Source organism: Lycium barbarum, chromosome 10 (genome assembly GCF_019175385.1).
Source record: "Lycium barbarum isolate Lr01 chromosome 10, ASM1917538v2, whole genome shotgun sequence".
NCBI classification, from domain to species: Eukaryota; Viridiplantae; Streptophyta; class Magnoliopsida; order Solanales; family Solanaceae; genus Lycium; species Lycium barbarum.
The window spans coordinates 38086934-38108006 of record NC_083346.1 but is presented as its reverse complement, the minus strand read 5'-3'; the positions used below and the strand labels follow the sequence as shown (position 1 = coordinate 38108006).

Here is a 21073-nt window from a genome sequence, read left to right as displayed (position 1 = left end):
CTCTGACTTCTCTTCCTAAAAGGTCTGAGCAGCTTTAATGTGCCCAGCATTGCCAGTGGGTTCTTTTAACTTCAATTTTCTTTTAAATCACCTTGTTATAGGTTCAGGGTGGGGAATGTTAAAGGCGTAAACATGTATAGAAAGTTCACCTCATCTTCATTTGAAGAATCTTTTCACCAACAACAGAGAGATAACATGAAAACTCAACCATTAAAGTTTCAGATAATTGTGGAGTAGCAGAAAGTATCCTCCTCGTAGAATTATAAGCTGCTCTTCGGATATCCCAGTTTGGATGGCATAGTAAAAAGAGTATAAACTGTGAAGAATTAAGTACTGATTAGAAATAACGACAAATTCATTAAAGCATGATGACACTCAGTTATATAAACCTTGCCAATTAACCTGCATTAACGTCTTGACTGCAAAAGTCTCCAATACCCTGTAGAAAAAGGGACATTCAACTTCAGTATTGATAATTTCCGGCAACAATAAAAGATATGCACAGATAGGAAACTGAAAGTAGGAACCATCTTAAAAGTAGGATTCCTATATGCACCATAACACTAACCTTCGTGAATGATCTACCAGCATCACCTCAAAAAGGTCATGACAAGCCAAACAGTCCTCAATTGATAATTTTGAGGCCTGCAAAGAGTACTGAGTCAAGTTAAGAGCACCTTAAAGAAATCGCAACACAAATATAAGGCTTTCTCATTAATCCTGTATAAAGATATAGGTCCTCAGATAGAAGGGCATAGAAGTATCTCGACATACAATATTATACCTCATACACTGTTGCAAACTTTATAAGATGTTTATGAGCTTAAACGACTCAAAATGTCATGAGGGAAAAATAAACATCCTGGACTGCCAGGTGATAAATTGTGAAAACACAACACAAAAGTTTAAGACCTCCTACTAAGAAGAGAGGTAAGGAAGACGGTCGTTGAAATTTGAAAAGATGAGGCCTATGAAAAGAGCAGCAACTTCAAAGCCAAGAGCATTACTTTTAATTGTCAGATGAAAAGCATGCCATCAAAAATTGCCAATTTACCAACCGCATATGAAGTGACCAACAGAGAAAATACCCTTTTTTTTTATAACACAGAAAATATCATCTTATGCTTCATGTGTGCCAACTGCCAACAACAAATCATTCAAAATGAACAAAAATTAGCTCAGAATATTCACCTGAGGAATTGGCACCACTGACGGCTCATTCTGTGATACCAATGGCCAAATTTTCTCCTTTATTATAGTCTCATCTAATAACAGAAGCAAAGGCAAAATTAGAATGTGTGATAAAAACCATATGAAAAGAAGTAACTGAATTGAATCACGGAACGCCAAAATTTAGGTCAGTAACCAATTTTTTTGTCACCAGGTCAGTGACCATTATTCATGCACAATAAAAGTGAAAAGTCCTAATAAACCTGCTTTAACATCCACTGCAGCAAGTTTTGCCACACAGAGCAATGCATAGATGCCATCCAACCGTTGTGCTGCTTTCGTGTAACCCGTTTTAACAAGTTGTATAAGAGCTGACAGCAGAGAGGACATCTGTGGAAGAGCATCAGCATTTTGGCACATTACTCGCAGGCAGCGAAGATGACCTCTTCTAAGTGCTTCCTTCTCTTTAAGCCCTGGTGCAATGAGTGATATAACATCCGGCTGAATTGCATCAGCACATCTTGTGGTCCAAGCAGCCAAACAAGATAAACATGCAAGCTTGACCTCTTCATTACCTGGATAGACATAAAGAATAAAACATAGATCTGTCAGCTAAAGAAGACATTGCAGAAAAAGGAAGTGTCAGAGAGAAGCTAGGCACACACATCAACGTGATAAAGGTACCGAAACCTACCATCATCCTTGTAACAGGACAGAAGGAAATTACAAACAGTCTTTGACAGGCTGTTAAGGTGTTTTCCTTCTGGGGCATTTGACAATTCTCGCAGTGCATTTATCATGCCAACTCTCTGATAGGGAAATGTAAGCCTTCCTTCTGAACCTGTCAATATTCCAGATCCAGCAAATTGCTAGCTAGTTAGTCCGTTCTTAGTTGTCCAGTTAGAAACGCCATATCAATAAGTCAAGGAAAATATAAAGTCAGGAAAACAAACCTCCAATAACCAATTTGACTGCATTAAACATCGCTTCTATAGCATCTGGACTGCTAGATTTTATGCTTAAGCACCTTACGATGGATAACGCAGCAATCCTTCTACCTTCATCTGCATGTCTCGCCTGTGACAACAAAACTGAAAGAATCTCTACGGCATATTTACTCAAATCGAGTTCCGCAGATTGCAAAAGGATTCCAACTGATTCCAAGACAAGCTCTGGATTTCGTTTCAACATCTTGACAGAGGAGGGAATGACAGTGTTCTTAAAATCTTCATGTGTCAAACGAGAAAATAATGGAATGAAAGCATCACTGAGGGCCTTTGGTGGTTTTTCTCTTGCATTCAGAACAGCTTTGACATACATCTCAAGAAAATGTTGCTGCAAGAGAGAAACAACACAATATGTAAAGATAAAGCACAGAGGCCTAGGAGGATCCTAACACCTTTGGCTTCAAGTGCCATAGCTTCTACATCCCAAGAGCTGCTTGAAAACCGGTTCATACCTTCCATTGATCAAATGAAGGAGTATTTGCACTTGAAAATTCTAGCATCAAGAGTATAAGCTCAGGATAGTCCTTGTAAGTGATCCTTGAATCCCTTAGTTCCTCCATGTAAGTTCTGTAAATATCTGGTACCTGAAAACGGAACAAATTATAAAGAAAATTAGGACCTCTAAAACCATGCTTCAATTAAGACCTGCAGATTTGTTAAACGAGATGAAACCTTTGAAAACAAAGAGAATAAGCTTTTTTTGCAGGTCCTTCTAACGTGGGACGATCCTTGCATACCAATATGCAAGACTGATGCTTGCGCTTGTGCTAGTCGACAGACTGCATTCTTTGATACTGAGGAAAACTGGCTATTAGTTAGGAGAAGACACGACCAAGTTAAGAGTCTGTCGCACCCAATATAGGATTGGAATTTGAACTGTTTTTCCATGAATTGTACAAGGGTTCCAGCAAAAGCTTTCATAAAAAAAGTTTCACCCAATGCTTTGATAACCACATCATCCACTGCAGCCCTTGATCCTCGATCATCATAAATAAATACTGTACTGAAAATTACTTCTACCAACAGGGAAGCAATTTCTGTGGTCATCTCTGTAGAATTCAGAGCAACAGTGAGCTTCAAAACATACAAATTAGTGAATTACATCCTAACATCAAAAAGTGTAAATATGTATTCAATTCTAATAGGAATACATAACTAAAAGAACCTCTAGAAATGCACCATGAAAGACCGCCTGTTTATCCACTTCTCATTTAAGAACAAAAATGTTTTACAACTTCACTCAAGAGTCAGTATATCACATAAGCAATGCTGCACTATGTCTACCATATCCACATGTCAACCCTGTGCAATCAATGTCAAAAATTGGCTTGTAGAAGAGTAGCCTGACAATCCCTATACCCGTTTCACTTTATGGTACAGGAAAGATAAATATCACCAGCACTCATTCATGTGTGATTTCACTCACTATTTGGAACATGTATGAACGGGAATTGAAATGCATAGATAATGCTGTCACTAAATAAAAAAATAAAGCAGATTATGCTTTCAACCCAACCAACAAATAACCCCAAAAAAAGGAAGAAAAAAAAAGCTACAAAGATGATGCTAAAAGAGATAAAACTAAACATTTCTATCCTACAGCAAGTTTTATGATATGCCACAATGGAGTCTCTCATTTCATACCCTGTGATGGTTGCTAGTTTATCAGGCTATCATAATGAAACATTTTCCAACTTGCCAAAAACAACACAAGGTATATTGTATCCTGATTCTCTAATGTGAACAAGGACCACTAAATTTAGGGAAAAATATTATTTCCATCATTTATATATGTTAGTCATACAGCAGATAAGTTGGTACTGGCTATACAAACCATAACCAAGAAAAGGTATCAAACCTTCCGAACATCATGAGGAAGTTCTCAAAAATTACCCTCTATAGCTAAATATTAGTAATATCATAAATAGAATCTCGAGAAAGTGCACATCTTGCTGATATTGCAATGTAGGAAAATTGCAAGATTCACAAACTAGACTTGACAATGAAAACATAGCAACTAAGAGCTGATCAAGGTCCCCTTTAGCTGAAAATTGCAGGTAAAAGACGGATTTGCTGGAGTTTGGTGGAGAATGCTTGGCGAAAGAATAAAGAGTTGTAAGACCACTCAAGCAGCTATCAATAGGTGTTGCACGAGCACGAACACGAACACGAAACGGTAACGGAGGAGAAGCAAGAAGAAGCTAAAGAAGGTCTATTACTTTTTTAGAAAGATTCCCAGAGAATGACCCCCTAATGTAAGGTTTGCATAAAGCACCAGGAAGAAAGAACAGTATCACCAAAACCAAAGAAATCAACCGAGAAATCCCCGAGGGCCGGTGGCGCATGGTCCGGAACTCAACAGATCATGAGTCAGCCCCTCTATCATCTTCACTTAAATTTCATACTGTTGTATGTGGCATGCTTCGATCCTCCACTAGCTAGTTTTTTCGGTGAACTCTATTTGTTATGGTGTGGATAGCAGGAAGGCCTATATTTCTTGATTTTAAAAGGACTCCTTACAAGCGTTGTTTCTATCTACTATTATCTAAAATAATCAAGTTATTAGTGACTAGACAAACCCAAGAAATAACCCCATGTGTGAAATTGTATAAGATCCCCTTTAAGATCAATCAATTCCTTCGTATTGAGTATAATTGTATGTGTGATAGCATCTACTATACCAGAAATATCAATGAACCCGATTATTGCAATTGTCCAGGCTAGCCTTTTTTAGCTTTTAGGGTCTATTTTTCCGTTAAAGATCCCTCTTACTAATTGGAATCAAAGAATTAGTATATCTGTTCCCCAGAATGGGAATGGGCTAGGGTTATGAACTTATAACCTGATGATCGAGTCGATTCTTGATATCCCATATCGGATAAGGCCGGAATAGGGGTTATATATATCCTCATTATGAGAAGAGGCCATTCGGGCCTATCTAAATAGATACTATGTTTACATATGGATCCCCCTACATTGTCACATTCCATTTAGGAATACGCATAATCGGACCTGCATATACATGTCTCTATTGGGAACCTATTCACCTCTTTGAGTGAATTCAGAAATAGGTTTGATTGTCCATCTTTTTTGTGTATATATCAGGCATTGCATTCTCCAAATAATTCAAATCAAAGCAATTGGATGTCCCAACCCCAGCCTATATGACATGACCGATCAATAGATCCACCTTGTCGCATATTTCATTCATCACCAAATAGGAATGCTCATTTCTCATTCAATGAGCATTCTCAATAGGAGAGCTTGGATCAGATCGAATCAACGACGATTCAATCCGAGCTCTTTGAACTGGAATAAATTCGAGAGTGGATTACAAATTGAGGTGATCTTCTCTATCTAATGAATGGGGAGTCCGCTTTAAAATTGTTCGCTCTTGCCTAAGCCACGCATCAAGTCTTATGCTCTTAACACTAGGACGAATCTCTGGGGCAAGAAATCAAATCTTTTTTTTACAAACTAGAATAAGTATATTACATTATCACCAAACTCCTTTTTTCTTTGAGAGTCAAAATTTCCTTCACACTGCACACTACGATGGTCGAAAAATATGTACAATGCGAAGTTGCGGCTCAACCACGACCATTTTTCAAGTCAACAAAAAATTTGAATATACTTGCAGCCCTATCTCTTCTCATATTAGTATATTTGCAACAGTTACTATCCTCCATCACACTAACACTCCCATACATGATCACTCAAAACTAACTTGCTACTCCTAATTCACCTGTCTCCAAAATTGCAGGATCCAATATTATCCATCGATATATTATCCATCGATCGAACTGCAATCGGTAGTATATTTATCTCATGCATGTCATACACACGTCCATGTTTTTTATTCTAATGAAGTGCCATACACACGTTCATGTTAGACAACATAAATATCCTCTTTAAGCATATCATTGTTTTCCGCTCATCCATTAATCATGTCAACATGGTAACAACTTTATATGCCTCTCTAGACACCTACAAAATGAAATAGGTGCTTAGAATATTCATTTTCCAAGTCACCAACTAGAAAAGTGCTCAGTCTGATAAGGTCTCAACTAAAAGCGAAATTTTCAACCAAAAATGACTAATCAAATTTAGGCAAGTGCGCACCAGCTCCATCAGCCTGATTCATTGAGCAACTCTTGGATAATTATTATTAAACTAATAAGAGTTGTATCTTCTAACTTCATTCAAAAATAATGTGTACGTATTAGTTGAAGCAAGTGATACGAAGTAAGAGTGTATATCTGCAAAGGAAAAGCAACTTGCTCCTTTTGAATGCAAAATATTTTCGTTACAAAGTATCAGCACGGAAAATACTTTCCAAAAAATATGTACCAAACAGAGCATATATATCCAACAAAGAATTCAAACAATGGCCAACTCGGATGGAAACAAAACATGCATATTATTATTAGAAAGCAAGCATATAAGAGAGAAAGGAAATGCAGACCAGAATTAGTGAGAATAAAAGGAATCTCATTTCTCCAAATCTGAATACGGCGTTTGGTAGATGATGTTGCAACTGATGAAGAAATGGAAGTTAGTGACTCCAGTGGACTCGCCATTTGGAGCGGATACTGATTTCACGAAAAGGAAGTAATGGCGACTCCAATATGATGAAAAATGATAGATATTTTTGGAGTGAGATATTAGGGTTTCAAATGGCTGCTGCAGCAAATAGGGCTGCAAGTACTGTTATTTGACAACAGACCACCAAGCAAGGAGGGCATTTCCAGAGTTGTCCTCCTTTTTCTTTTGCTTTTTTTTTTTTTCTTTTTCTTTTTCCCCTCCAGACCCTTGTTAATTTGATTGGAAAAAAACTTTTATTTAAATTTGTTACTAAACTTTATTTAAACAAACAGTGTCAACGGAGTACTTTTAAAAAATATATATATGTTTTTATTACATAAGGGTAGGGGAAGGAGAAATGAAGAAGTGCAGCGATTCGAACCTTCACCAATAAGGTCAAAGTTCAGATAGCCAACCAACTAAGCTACTAAGATCCCTCAACGGAGTACTTGAACACATGATAAACTGGGGAAATTTTTAAGAATATACAGGCCCACATAAAAATTTTGATAGAATGGATTACGTAGATCTTAAACTTATCTGTAAATTTTATTTAGTAGGCGTTTGGCCATGAAAACCAATATTTTTCATTTTATTTGGAATTTTGAAGATGAAGTTGTGTTTGGTTATAGTTTTTGCAAAGAACATTTGGTTGTATGAAGTTACTAAAAGTGAAAACAAGGTTTTAGGGGTTTTTTAAATTTCAAATACAACTTCAAGCTGTATTTGGAATTATCACGGCCAAACTGTTATAGCCCGTATTTTGTACGTTCGGATAATTCAAGATAATTGTGAGAAGTTAAGGGCAAGGCTATTTTTCAAAGTTATTTTAATGTACAAGTTGTTCATTAGTATGGAAATATTGAGAAAGGCTAAGGGTAAAAAGGAAAAAACACAAGGTGGCCCATGGTAATATTGTGAAAGGCTAGGGGCAAAACGGGAATTTCACAAAATGTTCAAGAAAATTCTTGAAGAAGGCCATTTTGGCCGTGTGGCATATATATATATGGAAAAGTGATGACAAAATAAAATAATTAGTCATCTTTATTTTAATATTTAAGAAACTTCAAGAAAGACGGCATGTGTTCACATGGTATTGGAAGGAGCTATATATATATATATATATATATATATATATATATATATATATATATATATATATATATATATGTAGAGAGATGACCAAAGCAAGACATATTTTCATCTTCAAAACTCAAGGAAACTTCAAGAAAAAATTAAAGAGCCATTCGGCCATGGCTAAGGAAAATTGGCTCCATGGAGTTGATCAAGAAAAAATATTTTCTTCTAGGATTCCAACCAATTGGAACGTCCTCTTTAACATGGAGTGGTTGTTGGAGCAATAAAACCATCTATTTGTGCAAGTTCACAACCCTAGCCAAGCCAAGAAGCTAAGAGAAAAAGGTATGTATTCAATCTTCTTTCATGTGTTATGGATGATTGTGAGTATTGTAGTATGTAGAAAAGGATGAAATCCATGAAATATGGGTATGTTGGTGGTGGCCGAATATAGTTGTGTTGTGTAGAACAAATGAATTGATTTTATTTAGTAATTTGATTGTTGTGGTTGTGAATTCCATGATGAAAATGAAGGTTGGATGAATTGAAATGAAGTTGTAATCGTTGAGAAATTATTGGAGGAATTAATGTGATTCTAATATGGTTTCTTGCAATTATAAGAATAATGTTGTTAGTGTGTGAATCATTGGTATAGTTCATGAATTGAAGGAAGGAAATGTGTTGTCATTATTCTTAATGAATTTGAAAGGTTTCGGGTGAAGTAAAATGTTGATTGGGTTGTTTGGAATATTATGTGAATCGTTTTGTCACACCCTAATCTCCCTAGGGTGTGATGGGCACCCGACCCTTACTTAGGGTCGAGCGAACCCTCTGACTCTTAATACACACATAACTTCTTGGACTTTTAAATCTAATAAACATGAAATACATAATAAGGCTTTCAGAAACATTCTTTTTCTTTGTTCTCAAATCAAACAAAATCTGTAATTATATGGACTTTATCACATAATACAGAATGACACATCGGCTGATGGGGCCGCTTATAACACTGGCATTCTATACCCACGACTCTGTCTGCAAAGTCTCTAACATAAATCAGAAAGCATACATATATACTCTGACTTGGCAACACTCCAGGAACAAGTGGAGCCTGCCAACTTCGCTGGAACATCTTCTGTAATAGCTTCAACTCATTTGGGTATACCTGCGCGGCATGAAACGCAGCCCCCGAAGATAGGGGGTCAGTACGGAATATGTACTGAGTATATAAGGCATGAAATACACGAAACAGAACCATAATCGAAACAAACAGTACAGGAGTGGGTACATTATCCAGATTACCACAGCGCTTATTTTCCAATCACAAATCGTATATGCAGATGTCATATGTCAGAAGAAGTGCAGAAGGTACAGAATGCCAAAATGCTTACTTTCCAAACACAAATCATGCATGTCAGAATCATATATCATATATATGCATATAACAGATCCCGACCCTCTTTTGCGGAACGCGGTGAATAGAGTCATCATATGCCATCCTGGCCGCCACCCCGTCATCATATCATCATATACATATATACGTGCCCCGGTCCGCAAGTGAGAGGGACGCGGTGAACAATGCAGAGGAGTACGCACGAAAACATATCTTGGCCCGGGCTCAGTGAAATCCAAACTGAGGCTTGCACGAACAGAATAATGCGAAACCATATGCACACAAATCAAGACTTGATAGACAAGCATACTTACCGACTCCTGAAGGCTCAGAAACAAGTTTCGGGTCAATCCGACTTAGCGTGAGAAAGTTATGGACGTTTGAAGTACAAAACCTTCTACGAGCATTTCCGAAGCCATTTTTGAAAAATCGAAGCAATAATCGTATCAAGTATCTTTCGGATATCATATAGATCAAATCAAATATGACTTTTAGAATCATATGTACATATCAAAGTATATCAAAGACTCAATGGAATAATCAAACGTACTATCATTTGAAAATCAAAACATTAATCATACCAATTGTCTTTCGAATGCCATTCGGAAACGTATCAAACAGAACTTCGGACATTAACACATACAAAACTCTTTAGGGACAAAACTCAGAATCCAAGAGTAGAATTACCCCAAAGTATATATCATATCATACCTTATGTGGCTCTAGGACATGCCAAAGAAAGAAAGGGTAAGCCTTACATACCTGTCCCACGACCAACTAGCTACGCTTATTTGTCCAACCTTGCTAGTCTACATTCAAGAGAATTGTCATAATCGTTAGATTCATCGACATATACTTGTCTTAGTCTTTCAAATGAATTCGCTTATATTCTACCGAAATTTCGGCAGCATTTCCCCTGTAAATACAACATCCCCGAGAATCTAACTCGGCCGATTTAACAACAACAAACCCGAGAATGCAACTCGGCCAAATTATCAATAACAATACCAACAATCATATCTTCCAACTTCACAATTATTTCAAAATACATTCTAACATTAACAATTCTTTCTACACAATCCGACGACATTCCATTTATACTCAATTCGATCACATGAAATCAAGCCAACATCAATGCTCACACATTCAAATACTTGCCCAAGACTTTACAACACAATTCAAGAATACTTCAAATAAGTCATGCAATATTCAAACAATCTAGCCAATATGCCATTTCACCCGAAACCTTCCAAGTTCAACAAGAACATTAGCAACACATTTTCTTCTTTCACTTTCACACACTACATCAACAATTCACACGTTAACAACATCATTCTCATAAATTCAAGAAACTATATTAGTTTCACATTAGTTTCCACAACAAGCCATAAACAACTATAACCTCAACTTTGAATCATTGAACTTTTATTTGCATCATAGAAGCCACAACACAACATCCCAAACATACTAAATAAAATTAGTTCTTCACACCTTCACAACACAACATGTACACGACCACAACACGACCCACACGACTCAACACCAACATGCAAGGTTTCATGGTTTTCATTCATTTTACATCATGGAATTCACAATGCAACAATCAAATTACTAAATAAAATCAATTCGTCACATTTACACCACACCACTTCCATTCGGCCACATACTATATCCATATTTTCATGAACTTTACCCATTTCTACATACTACAACACTTCACAAATCACCTATAACACATGAAAAGAAGATTAAACCTAACCTTCTTCCATCCATCTTCTTGCTCGGCTAGGGGTGAAATTGCACAAATGAATGGTTTGCTTGCTTCAACAACCTCTCCATGTTAATGAGGACCTTTCATTTAGTAGAAAAGCTAGAAGAACATAATTTTTCTTGATCAATTTCCATGGGCCAAATTTTGATAGCCATGGTCGAATGGTCTCTTATGTTTTTTGCTTTCTCCAAGCTTCTTCATCTTTCTAAAAGATGAAGAGAAATATGTCTTATTTATCCCTTTTTTTTCACCATTTATCCATATTTATACTTTAGTCCCTCAAGTAAGAATATGGACACATGGCCCTATTCTTTCTCTCCAAGGTTCTAGATTTTTTTTGTGGAGAAATATGACCAATATATCTTATATGTATACACACAATTCATCTAGGTGGGCCAAGGCCCACCTTAAGTTGGATGGCCACCATGGCCATTTTTCTCAAGCCCAAATTTTTTTTTGTTTTGTCTCAAGCCCACCTTGTTTCATGACCATTTTTTTTTTTGTAATTCATGAAAAACTATTTTCCTAATTTCCAAATTTGCCCTTAGCCTTCCTTAATATTTCCACATCAAAATTTTCATAACCAACATATATGTTAAACAAGATCAAAAATTTTGCCTTGCTCTTAGCTTCCCGCAATTATCCTGAATTATCCGAATGTACAAAATGCGGGGTATAACACGTTTGAGGTATTCTTGAACCATGTTAGAATTATTTCGGATTAATACTTGAATGTGGGATCATTGGTGTTAGCTTGAATATATGTGATCGAATTGAATATAAATGAAATGTCGTTGGATTGTGTGACAAGAGTTGTTAATGTTAGAATATATTTTGGATTGATTGTTGAAGATTGTTAGTATGATTGTTGGTATTGTTGTTGATAATTTGGCCGAGTTGAATTCTCGGATTGTTGTTGATAAATTAGCCGAGTTAGATTCTCGGGGATGGTGTATTTACAGGGGAAATGCTGCCGAAATTTCGGCAGATTATAAGTGAGTTTATTTGAAAGATTAAGACAAGTGTGTGACAATGTGTTTGATGATTATGTAAATCTCCTTGAATGTAAAATAACGAGCTTGGACGAATAAGCGTAGCTAATAGGACGTGGAACAGGTATGTAAGGCTTACCCTTTCTTTCTTTTGGCATGGTCTTTGTGAAACCAACATGACAAAGTATATGTATATGATTCTAAAGAAACTCCCATTCTTAGAGCCACTAGGATGGCTAACGTTCTTGATTTCCATAAGCTATTTCATATGGTTTTGATGCGTATCTATGATGTCCGAAGATCTATTTGATATGTTTCTGAATGGCATTCGAGAGATAAGTGATATGACTAATGTCTTGATTTTCAAATGCTAGCACGTTCGATTATTCCATTGAGTCTTTGATATATTTTGATATGTACATATGGTTCCAAAAGCTATATTTGATTTGATCCATAACGATATCCGAAAGGTACTTGATATGATTGTTGCTTTGATTTTCCAAAAATGGCTCCTGAAACGTTCGTAGAAGGGTCTGTACTAAAACGTCCATAACTTTTTCATACTAACTCGGATTGACTTGAAACGTGTTTATGAACCTCAAGTGTCGATCTACGTACTTATCCATCGAGTCTTGAAATTTGTTTTATGTGCATATGGTTTCTCACTACTCTGCTCGTGCATGCCTCAATGCATCTTTCACCGAGTCCCAGGCCGGGTATGTTATCGTGTGCACTTCACTGCATTGTTCACCGAGTCCCTCACTAGAGGGCCGGGTACGGTATATGTATATGATGATATGATGAGATGATGATATGTTATGGTGGCCAGGAGGGCATATGATGATTTGATTCACCGAGTCCCTCACTAGAGGGTCGCGTACGGTATATATATGATATATAATGTTCACTTGCATGATTCTATCCACCGAGTCCTTTAATGGGCCGGGTACGACATGACTTCATTCACCGAGTCCCTCACTAGAGGGCCGGGTACGGTATATATATGTATATGTATATGCATGCATGATGGTATGAAAGTATGATGACATGATCTTATCCACCGAGTCCCATAACGGGCCGGGTACGCTATGTGATAATGATATGTATGATCAATGCTTTAAAGGCAAGAGTTTGGTATTCTGGACATTGTATATGTTTCTGCACCCCTTATATCAGTTATGATTCTTTTACTGTGATTCTTGCCTTACATGCTCAGTACATTTTCCGTACTGACCCCCTTTCTTCGGGGGCTGCGTTTCATGCCACGCAGGTACACCCAGATGAGTGGAAGATATTACTAGAAGATGTTCCAGCGGGATTGGCGAGCTCCCCTTCCTCCTAGAGTGTTGCCGAGTCAGAGTATATGTGCCATGATTTCTGATTAATGTTAGAGACTTTGCAGACAGAGTCGTGGGTATAGAATGTCAGTTCTGTAAGTGGCTCCATCAGCCGATGTGTCATTCGGTGTTATGTGATAAGTCCCATATGATTACAGATTTTGTTTGAATTGAGAACACGAAAAAGAATATTTCTGAAAGCTTCACTATGTATTTCATTCTTATTTGATTTAAAAGTCCAAAAAGATTATGTGTGTGCTAAGGGTCAGAGGGTTCGCTCGGCCCTAAGTAAGGGTCGGGTGCCCATCACACCCTGGTAAGATTAGGGTGTGACACAAACGCTGATTTTTAAATAAAGTGAAAAAAAAGGGAAAAAAGTGAAAAATTATCATGGCCAAATGGGTCCTTAAATACTTGAACTATTGTTTGTTTCAATTGAGCATTTGAACACATGATAAAACATTTCTATTAGACATGTCCGACTCATATTTCAGAAAAGTTTCTAAATGTTACTTAGATAAGTTAATCACATAAAATATGTCTCCTCCTATGATTATACACATCAACTTCAGTTGGAACATGCATGTAGTTTTACGGCTTATTGAGGTTAATGTGTATAATTAAAGGAAGTTACATATTTTTAGTGGTTAACTTATCTACGTAATGGAGCTCGAGAACACACGCAAAAGCTTTTTAAAATTTTTTAGTTGAAAATTCTAATAGGAACAAGTCATCATATGTTTAGTAATTTTTTATTTTTTCGAAATTAAAATGGAGGGGGGGGGGGGGGGGGGGGGGGGGGACAAAGCCAAAATCAAGAATAAGTAGTAAGTACAACTTTTGGAGGAAGTCTTTTCTTTGTTTTGTGGGTATGTGGTTGTGAAAGTTACATTAAGAATAGGCTAAACAGCCTAATGGACATTTCTACTTGTCTGATTTTATCATTTCTATCACGTCCTAAATCCACCTGACTGACATCCTACCCGCCCCGAGCAAACCAACCATATAAAACTACCCGATTACATAATCCTTACGTGCATGCGGCCGGAGACTTCTAAAACATATTATTTAATGGAACGTAAATTATGTTTGAAACACAACATTTAACATCAAAATACTTAATTATAAAAATAAATATAAAGGTAAATAAAGTTCCATTCACGCATGTGATATGAGTAACATACTTACAATCCCCAACAAAAGAATAACACTATCTACGAAACCTATATGACACAGAATGAAATAGTCAACCGAGACAGGCTCCAATGACTCAAAAGAATATAAATAAATATTTTATTCATGAATAAAGGTGGAGCTTCACCAAAAGTGTGTATGAAATATGGAGTTGCCCTATTGGTGCGGCTCGAGCTGGTCAACACCGGCCCCTGAAACGACAAATTGAAAGTTGTCGAAGGTCTAAGCACCACATGTCTAGTATGTATCATAAATTATTTTCTCAATAAGTTCGATAAGATTTAAATAGAGTATGTTAAATAAATAATTAAATATGTCAAAACATGACATAAGAAAGAAATAATTATATCAATTTGCAAGTATACATAAGAAATGGAACAATTTGGTAAAACACATCTCAAATCGTCTTTTCTCTTAAAAACTTCAATCATAAATGTAAGTGTGTAAAAACAATTTATTCATGAGTACTGCAATCGACACAAGAACAAAATCAACCACGTTATGTACCTAGCGGCAAGTATAACCCTACATGCTCAGGTCGTCTCATTGTAGTTTCGTACAAATCGACCCAATCATACTAATATTTAGCACAATAGTACCCTCTCGTAGGGCCACTCTGCGTAACTCCATGGTGTCAGGTAGAACTACTCATATATCGGCATATGTAGTTCTATAACAATGGACGAAATACCTCCGAGGCTGATCTCGAGGAACACAAGTAACCCAAAAAACTTTCACATGTTATCAATCATGGCGTTAACCAATTATGCAAATTATTTAATTAAATACAAACATTAAAATATATCAAAAGATACAATCTTTAAACATTCCATCAAGTACTATTCAATTTTGATGAAGTCCTGAAACAAATGTTTTCATAGTTTATTAGAATCATAACCATCGCACTTGAACAATTTACCATACCAGGAAGATGGTGTAATTCCAACCCGCTAGTCCTCATAACCTAGCACCAACATTTAGAAATTAATTTCTCAAATCAATTTGTGATATGAATTTGGAGGAAAAAGCTTTGAAAGGTAATAAGTTTCAACTCATGTTCGAGCTAAATTAGCTATAAGTCATGTGGGTTGCCTCGAGCCCTCAACAATAGTCAACGAGTTCAATTTGCACATACGAATATATACAAATCAACAGTGTGAGTATGAGGTTTAAGTTTGACAGCTAGTTTGAATATGTTAGATACTAATCTATGTATGTAAAATTTGAGTTAACCTATGAAGAGAACATATGCCTTATCTGCCTTGACCGAATTATGAATAACTTATCTCGAGCACGTGTATTTAGTTGGCTCAAAACTTGGTTTGATTGAGGTGCTCATACTATTGATGTATTTATGAGTTGGCTAACTGGCTTTAATTCACCAGATTAGTTTAAGTGTTTGCAAGCACTAATCTTTACCTGGTTCAAATATGTTTCAATTCATGTATATCCAATGTACTAATCTTTGCCTGGTTCAAACATGTTTCAATTCATGTATATCCTTGTATATTGTGTGTATAAGTGAGCTTAAGTGCCTAAACTAAATTTGTTTTTGTCACAACGCGTAATAGATGACCTTCTGCCCCCCATGAATTAATTCAATAAGAAATAATATGGTTAGTATGCTAGTATGTGTCCAAGAGTTTGGTATTCTTCTTATGCTATTGGATTACACATGGATAACATGTTTTTTTAGACTGTTTGATGGTTGGAAAATGTGTCTGAAACTGTAGCTAATTAAAAAGACAAAGAACACAAATCCCACCTCAAGTGACTATTTTTGATAATCTTGGATGATTGTATTGTCTGCCTAGTAATTGCTATATCTAGTTGCTGTCAATATGGATATACAGACTACTTGTGTTAAGGAATTTGATTAGGAAATGATTTATGGTTGGTATTGCCCGGTTATGATTGAATAGAGATTGGTTTAAAACAGTAAGGAACTTAAGAAACAAGTGTTTGCCTTTGTCATGATAAACTGAATCAATGTAATTCATTTAGGGTAGAAATAAAACTGTTTATGGTCACTCTAAGTGTCAGGGGGGACTTGAGAGGTTGTCACTTGGTTGTGAGGAGATTGAGAGTGATGTTATAAGGTTAGGAGGGGATGAGGAAAGGTTTTGAGTACTTACTCAGCCTAGTATTGCCTGCTCGAGACAGCTGGGGTTCCTCTCATTTGAATCACAAGTTCATGGGACTCTCCAAGGCTTCAGTGAGTGTAAAAGATAAAAATGATAAGAAGTTGCATGCTAGAATTGAAATTATGAAGTTTGTATGTGGTTCAGTAAGTACTTCTGGGTATCTGGGCCTTCTCTTTTTGTGTTTGGTATTGATACATTACCCTGCTATTGTAGACTTCTATTAATGTGATCAAGGCAATTTGTGTCTCCAATAGGCTTTGTTTCAAGTGTAGAAATGACCAGAGTTGTGTGATCAAATAACTAGGAGTCCCTGACTGTTGATATGATTAATGTATGCCTGAGCTAAAACAAAGATGGTATTTGTTTGAATGCCTAAGAGAGACTTGTCTGGTTTAACTTAGCCATAATCTAGCCGAAATAAGCATGTTGACCGTTGACAATTAAGCATGATCCCTTTGTTAAACCTTGTCTAGTGAAGTTAAACTCTGACTATGATGTTAAAGGGAATAAATATGCATATGTTTCAAATCCATAGGAAATTAGGGTTGTTTATAGCAGATTGACTCTTTCTTTTAATGAGTATCATAGATGTTTTGAAGAGTGTGTTTATTCTGAGTATATCAAGTATACCTTCTACACATGCGTGTGTATTTGATGTGTTGATATTGAGTTGGGATGAGCATCAGAACCTTCTTCTTTGAAACTTCCCTTTTTGTCACGACCCAAAATAGCTTAGTCGTGCGGGCACCTACTATTTTCCACCTTGGTTGGCGAACCCATCCCTTAATCATTAATTCATCACCATAAAGTAAATAGGACAATATAAATATAAGTCTCAAACGTAAATATAAATAAGTGCAGAATACAATACTAATACAACCCCAAGGATCTGGTCTGAATATAGTACAAGAGCCATTACTAATCAACTACAAGTCTGGAATAATACAAAGTCTCACAATACGAGTACTGTCTCAGAATGCAAGAAAAGACAAGTATAAAGAAAGAGCCTCCGGGCTGTGGATCCATCAAGCATGCTTACCCTAGACACTCAACAACAAATCCTCAGGATCAGTCGCGAGGAGTGGATGTGGAACCTGTTACGTACTCTACTCATAAAAGAATGCAACAAGGTAGTATCAGTACAAATACTATGTACTGGTAGGTATCATAGGCCAACAACAGTTAGCTAACATATATAAAGGAAGAGACTGAAGAATAGACATGCTCACAATCAACTATAAACACAACACAGTCCAAGAACAACCACTCAAGTACAAAAATATCAAGTCCGAATCCAACAAGAAAGTGAATGTAATAATGTGTGCATATGTAATGCAAAGATATGCAATGGCCAATATAATCTCCATACACACATGCTCCGGGCAGAATACCTCCACGCCTAGACAGTCATGACCCATGGGGGACCTGCGAAATCCATGTACCACTCTCGCTATCCCGACAAAGACCTCAAGCATCGGACACTCTCTCGATCCCGATAAAGACCTCGGGCATCAGACACTCTCTCGATCCCGGTAAAGACCTCGGGAATCGGCCTCCCATCTCTCTTATCATCATCATCAGTACCAAGTCTCAGCTCATATCAGTGTATCATGAGAGATGAGAATGAATGCTATGCTTAATATCAATGTCGAATGATAACATATCAAAATCAATCATGCCACACATGGACACATATCTCAGTTTCAATAATAAGTCAAGTTCTTTCCTCTATCCAAGATGATACCCAATAAGTGAGGGATAGCAGTTTCACAATCACGATAAGGCAACTAAGTATCAAGTCTAATATTACAAACGTGGCAACACACCGATAGATCACATAAGACAACAAGCCCATAATCAAACAACAATACTAACCTAGGTAATCCATCCCAACTTCATACCTGAAGGCGTAACATGCTTTCTCTAACAATCTATAACTCTACATATGCTTCGCTAACTGAAGTCTAATCATAAGGTAAGTCGTAACCTACCTGGCAGCCGAGCGGGAACCACGAATAATCAAACCTTCACCTTGCCTTTCCGGAGAGCCTCCAAGTACTCAAAGTCTATCAATTGTCGAATTCTAAGTTAGAAATAAGAAACAACAATACCTATATTGCTATACTATCTTTCGAATAAAAAATCAACTATAGAAACTGGGGAAAACGGGGCCACAAGGGTAAAAAAGGTATTTCAAAGGTGAAATTGGTAACCCAACGTTCTACATTAGTCACCAATTCATCAAATTCGATGCTTAGATTAGTCAAATATATCAACAAATCTTATTTTGAAAGACTAAAACTCAAATAATGAAGTAAACATCAAACCCATCTTCTTTCTTAAGTTCTATAGATTTTCTATCATGGATTCATGCTTAAGGAAGGTAAATGAATGAAATCTAGGTTAGACAACTTACACTCAAGAGAAATCAGCTAAGGATCTCCTCAAATCGCCTCAAAGATACTAAGGAACAGTAAATGTAGGGATATGAAATGAAGAGGCATTAAATAGTAATCTGGTCCCTGTCGTTCGCTGCAGCGGTCAAGTGTCCGCTATAGCGGGTCCGCGTTTGCTACAGCGGGTCCGCGCCCACGTCCCTACTCTCGCTACCACGAGTCCCTACGGCAGATCCCTGTCCGTTGTAGAGCCTCGCTACTAATTTGACACACACGCCATAGCGGATCAGGCCTCATCAAGGCGGGTCCTACCGCGCAAGGGTACCGCTACGGCAAACACCAGACACCAGAAAAATCCTGGTTTTTCATTAACTTACTCCCAAAATCCGACAATCACCCGAGACCCCCTAGATACAAAACAGACACGCAACCATACATAAAAACGTGCTACAGACTCACTCGTGGTCTCGGAATTCCCAAGGGAGGTCAATTCGACCGGGTCAACACCCAACGGCCAAAGACCAACTTTCTAACCAGTAACCCAAAATGCTCCCGAGTGCCTCAGGAACTAAACTGAACATCCCACCAAGTCATAATCGACCATCCAGACCTCTAGGAATTGACGAATATCTGAAAAAATGTCCGTTTACCCAAAAGTCAACTATTGGTCAAACGTTTTTCACTATAAGGCTCTATGTCCCAAAAGTCGTCATAGATCCCGCCCGATCACCTCAGGGACCGTACCACCCATCCCCAAGGGTCTTAATCATCTAATAGGGCTCGGGGAAGGGTCAATGGGGGTAAATGGGTCAAAAATGCTATAACGACCAAACGGGTCATTACACTTCTTCTCTCTTCTTTATTTTATCTTGTACTACTATAGCATGGTATACACAAAGTATAAAAGATATATTTTCCATGTATATACCTCGGTATATACTGAGATGTATATCATGTATACCAATGGTATTTCATGACATTTCTTGCAGGTTAGGCTTAATGTTGACTAATTTGGGCCTACTCCTTTAATTTTATCTTTATGAGAACTGGTTGGACTCATCTACGCCTTGCTTTGCATATGATTTTGAAATTTGGGCTTCCTGAACTGCTAAACTTGCCCATTACGTTTTTGCCTTTTTCTGGTTGGGACTGTTTAGGTATTTGCTCTATTTACTTCTGTGGCACATATAGTATAGATGCCTTCTAACCTTTATTTTCTTTTCTTCCCTTTTCTTGCATGAATTCACCCGCGTGGGCCAATTGGGCCAAATCCATTCCAACTGCTGCTTCGTTAGGCGGAGGGCCCAACATATTCTTTCCATTGAGTCCCAACCCAGAACTTAAAGGCCCAATCATAGGTGAAAATGGTTAACTGGTGGGCTTGGTATGCCCACCAGTCCATTATGCATTTCAATATTATTATTATTGCCTTCACATTTTTCCTTGTATGTGTATTTATGTACTTGTAAACAAATATTTATAAATTATTGAAAACCATTTGGTTGGAACTTAGTTGAAATAGGCAAACGATGCGTATATCGTTTAGAAAGGATAGGACCCACAAACATATTTTTTCCAAATTCTGACCAAATAAAGATAAATGACCAACTCTTTGTTTTTTGAAATAGTAAAAGAAAAAAATGATTTCTTCTACGCATAAAGCAGAGATATAAAAGTTTTAGAGTGTAATAGAGTGTTTGAAAAATTAGTTTTACTTTAAAAATTTGGAAAGAAAAACGGACTTATTTAAGCAAAGAGAGAAACATTTTTCTAATTTGTCAACTCTTAAATAGAACAAAAAGGACAATTTGTGAAAGAGATGTTTTTTTGGGACAAGTTTTATGAATAACAACAAGAGGAATTCTATTTGAAAACAAGTTTGAGGAAAGGATTTAAACGAAGTATGGTTGACCTTCAAATAAAAAATGGAAAGACATTTAAAAGGACTTGTACAAATCTTGTGGCATCTTTTTACAAAAAAGGGTATATTTGAGGCTTTTCTTTAAAT

General features: G+C 36.9%; 1 protein-coding gene across 1 annotated transcript in view; it reads right to left on the bottom strand.

Annotated features, from left to right (window-relative positions):
• The window catches only part of LOC132615966 (protein ILITYHIA), a 56846-nt gene extending 49895 nt beyond the window's left edge, over positions 1–6951 (bottom strand). The window contains exons 1-10 of the mRNA XM_060330563.1: positions 6643–6951; positions 2850–3226; positions 2630–2761; positions 2124–2505; positions 1865–2011; positions 1434–1745; positions 1192–1265; positions 569–645; positions 403–439; positions 150–316 (exon numbers count right to left, since the gene is read on the bottom strand). Coding sequence (XP_060186546.1) covers positions 150–316; positions 403–439; positions 569–645; positions 1192–1265; positions 1434–1745; positions 1865–2011; positions 2124–2505; positions 2630–2761; positions 2850–3226; positions 6643–6757 — 1820 coding nt within the window. The 5' untranslated portion in view covers positions 6758–6951. The remainder of the gene's footprint in view (positions 1–149; positions 317–402; positions 440–568; positions 646–1191; positions 1266–1433; positions 1746–1864; positions 2012–2123; positions 2506–2629; positions 2762–2849; positions 3227–6642) is intronic.
• Positions 6952–21073: the final 14122 nt, after the last annotated feature.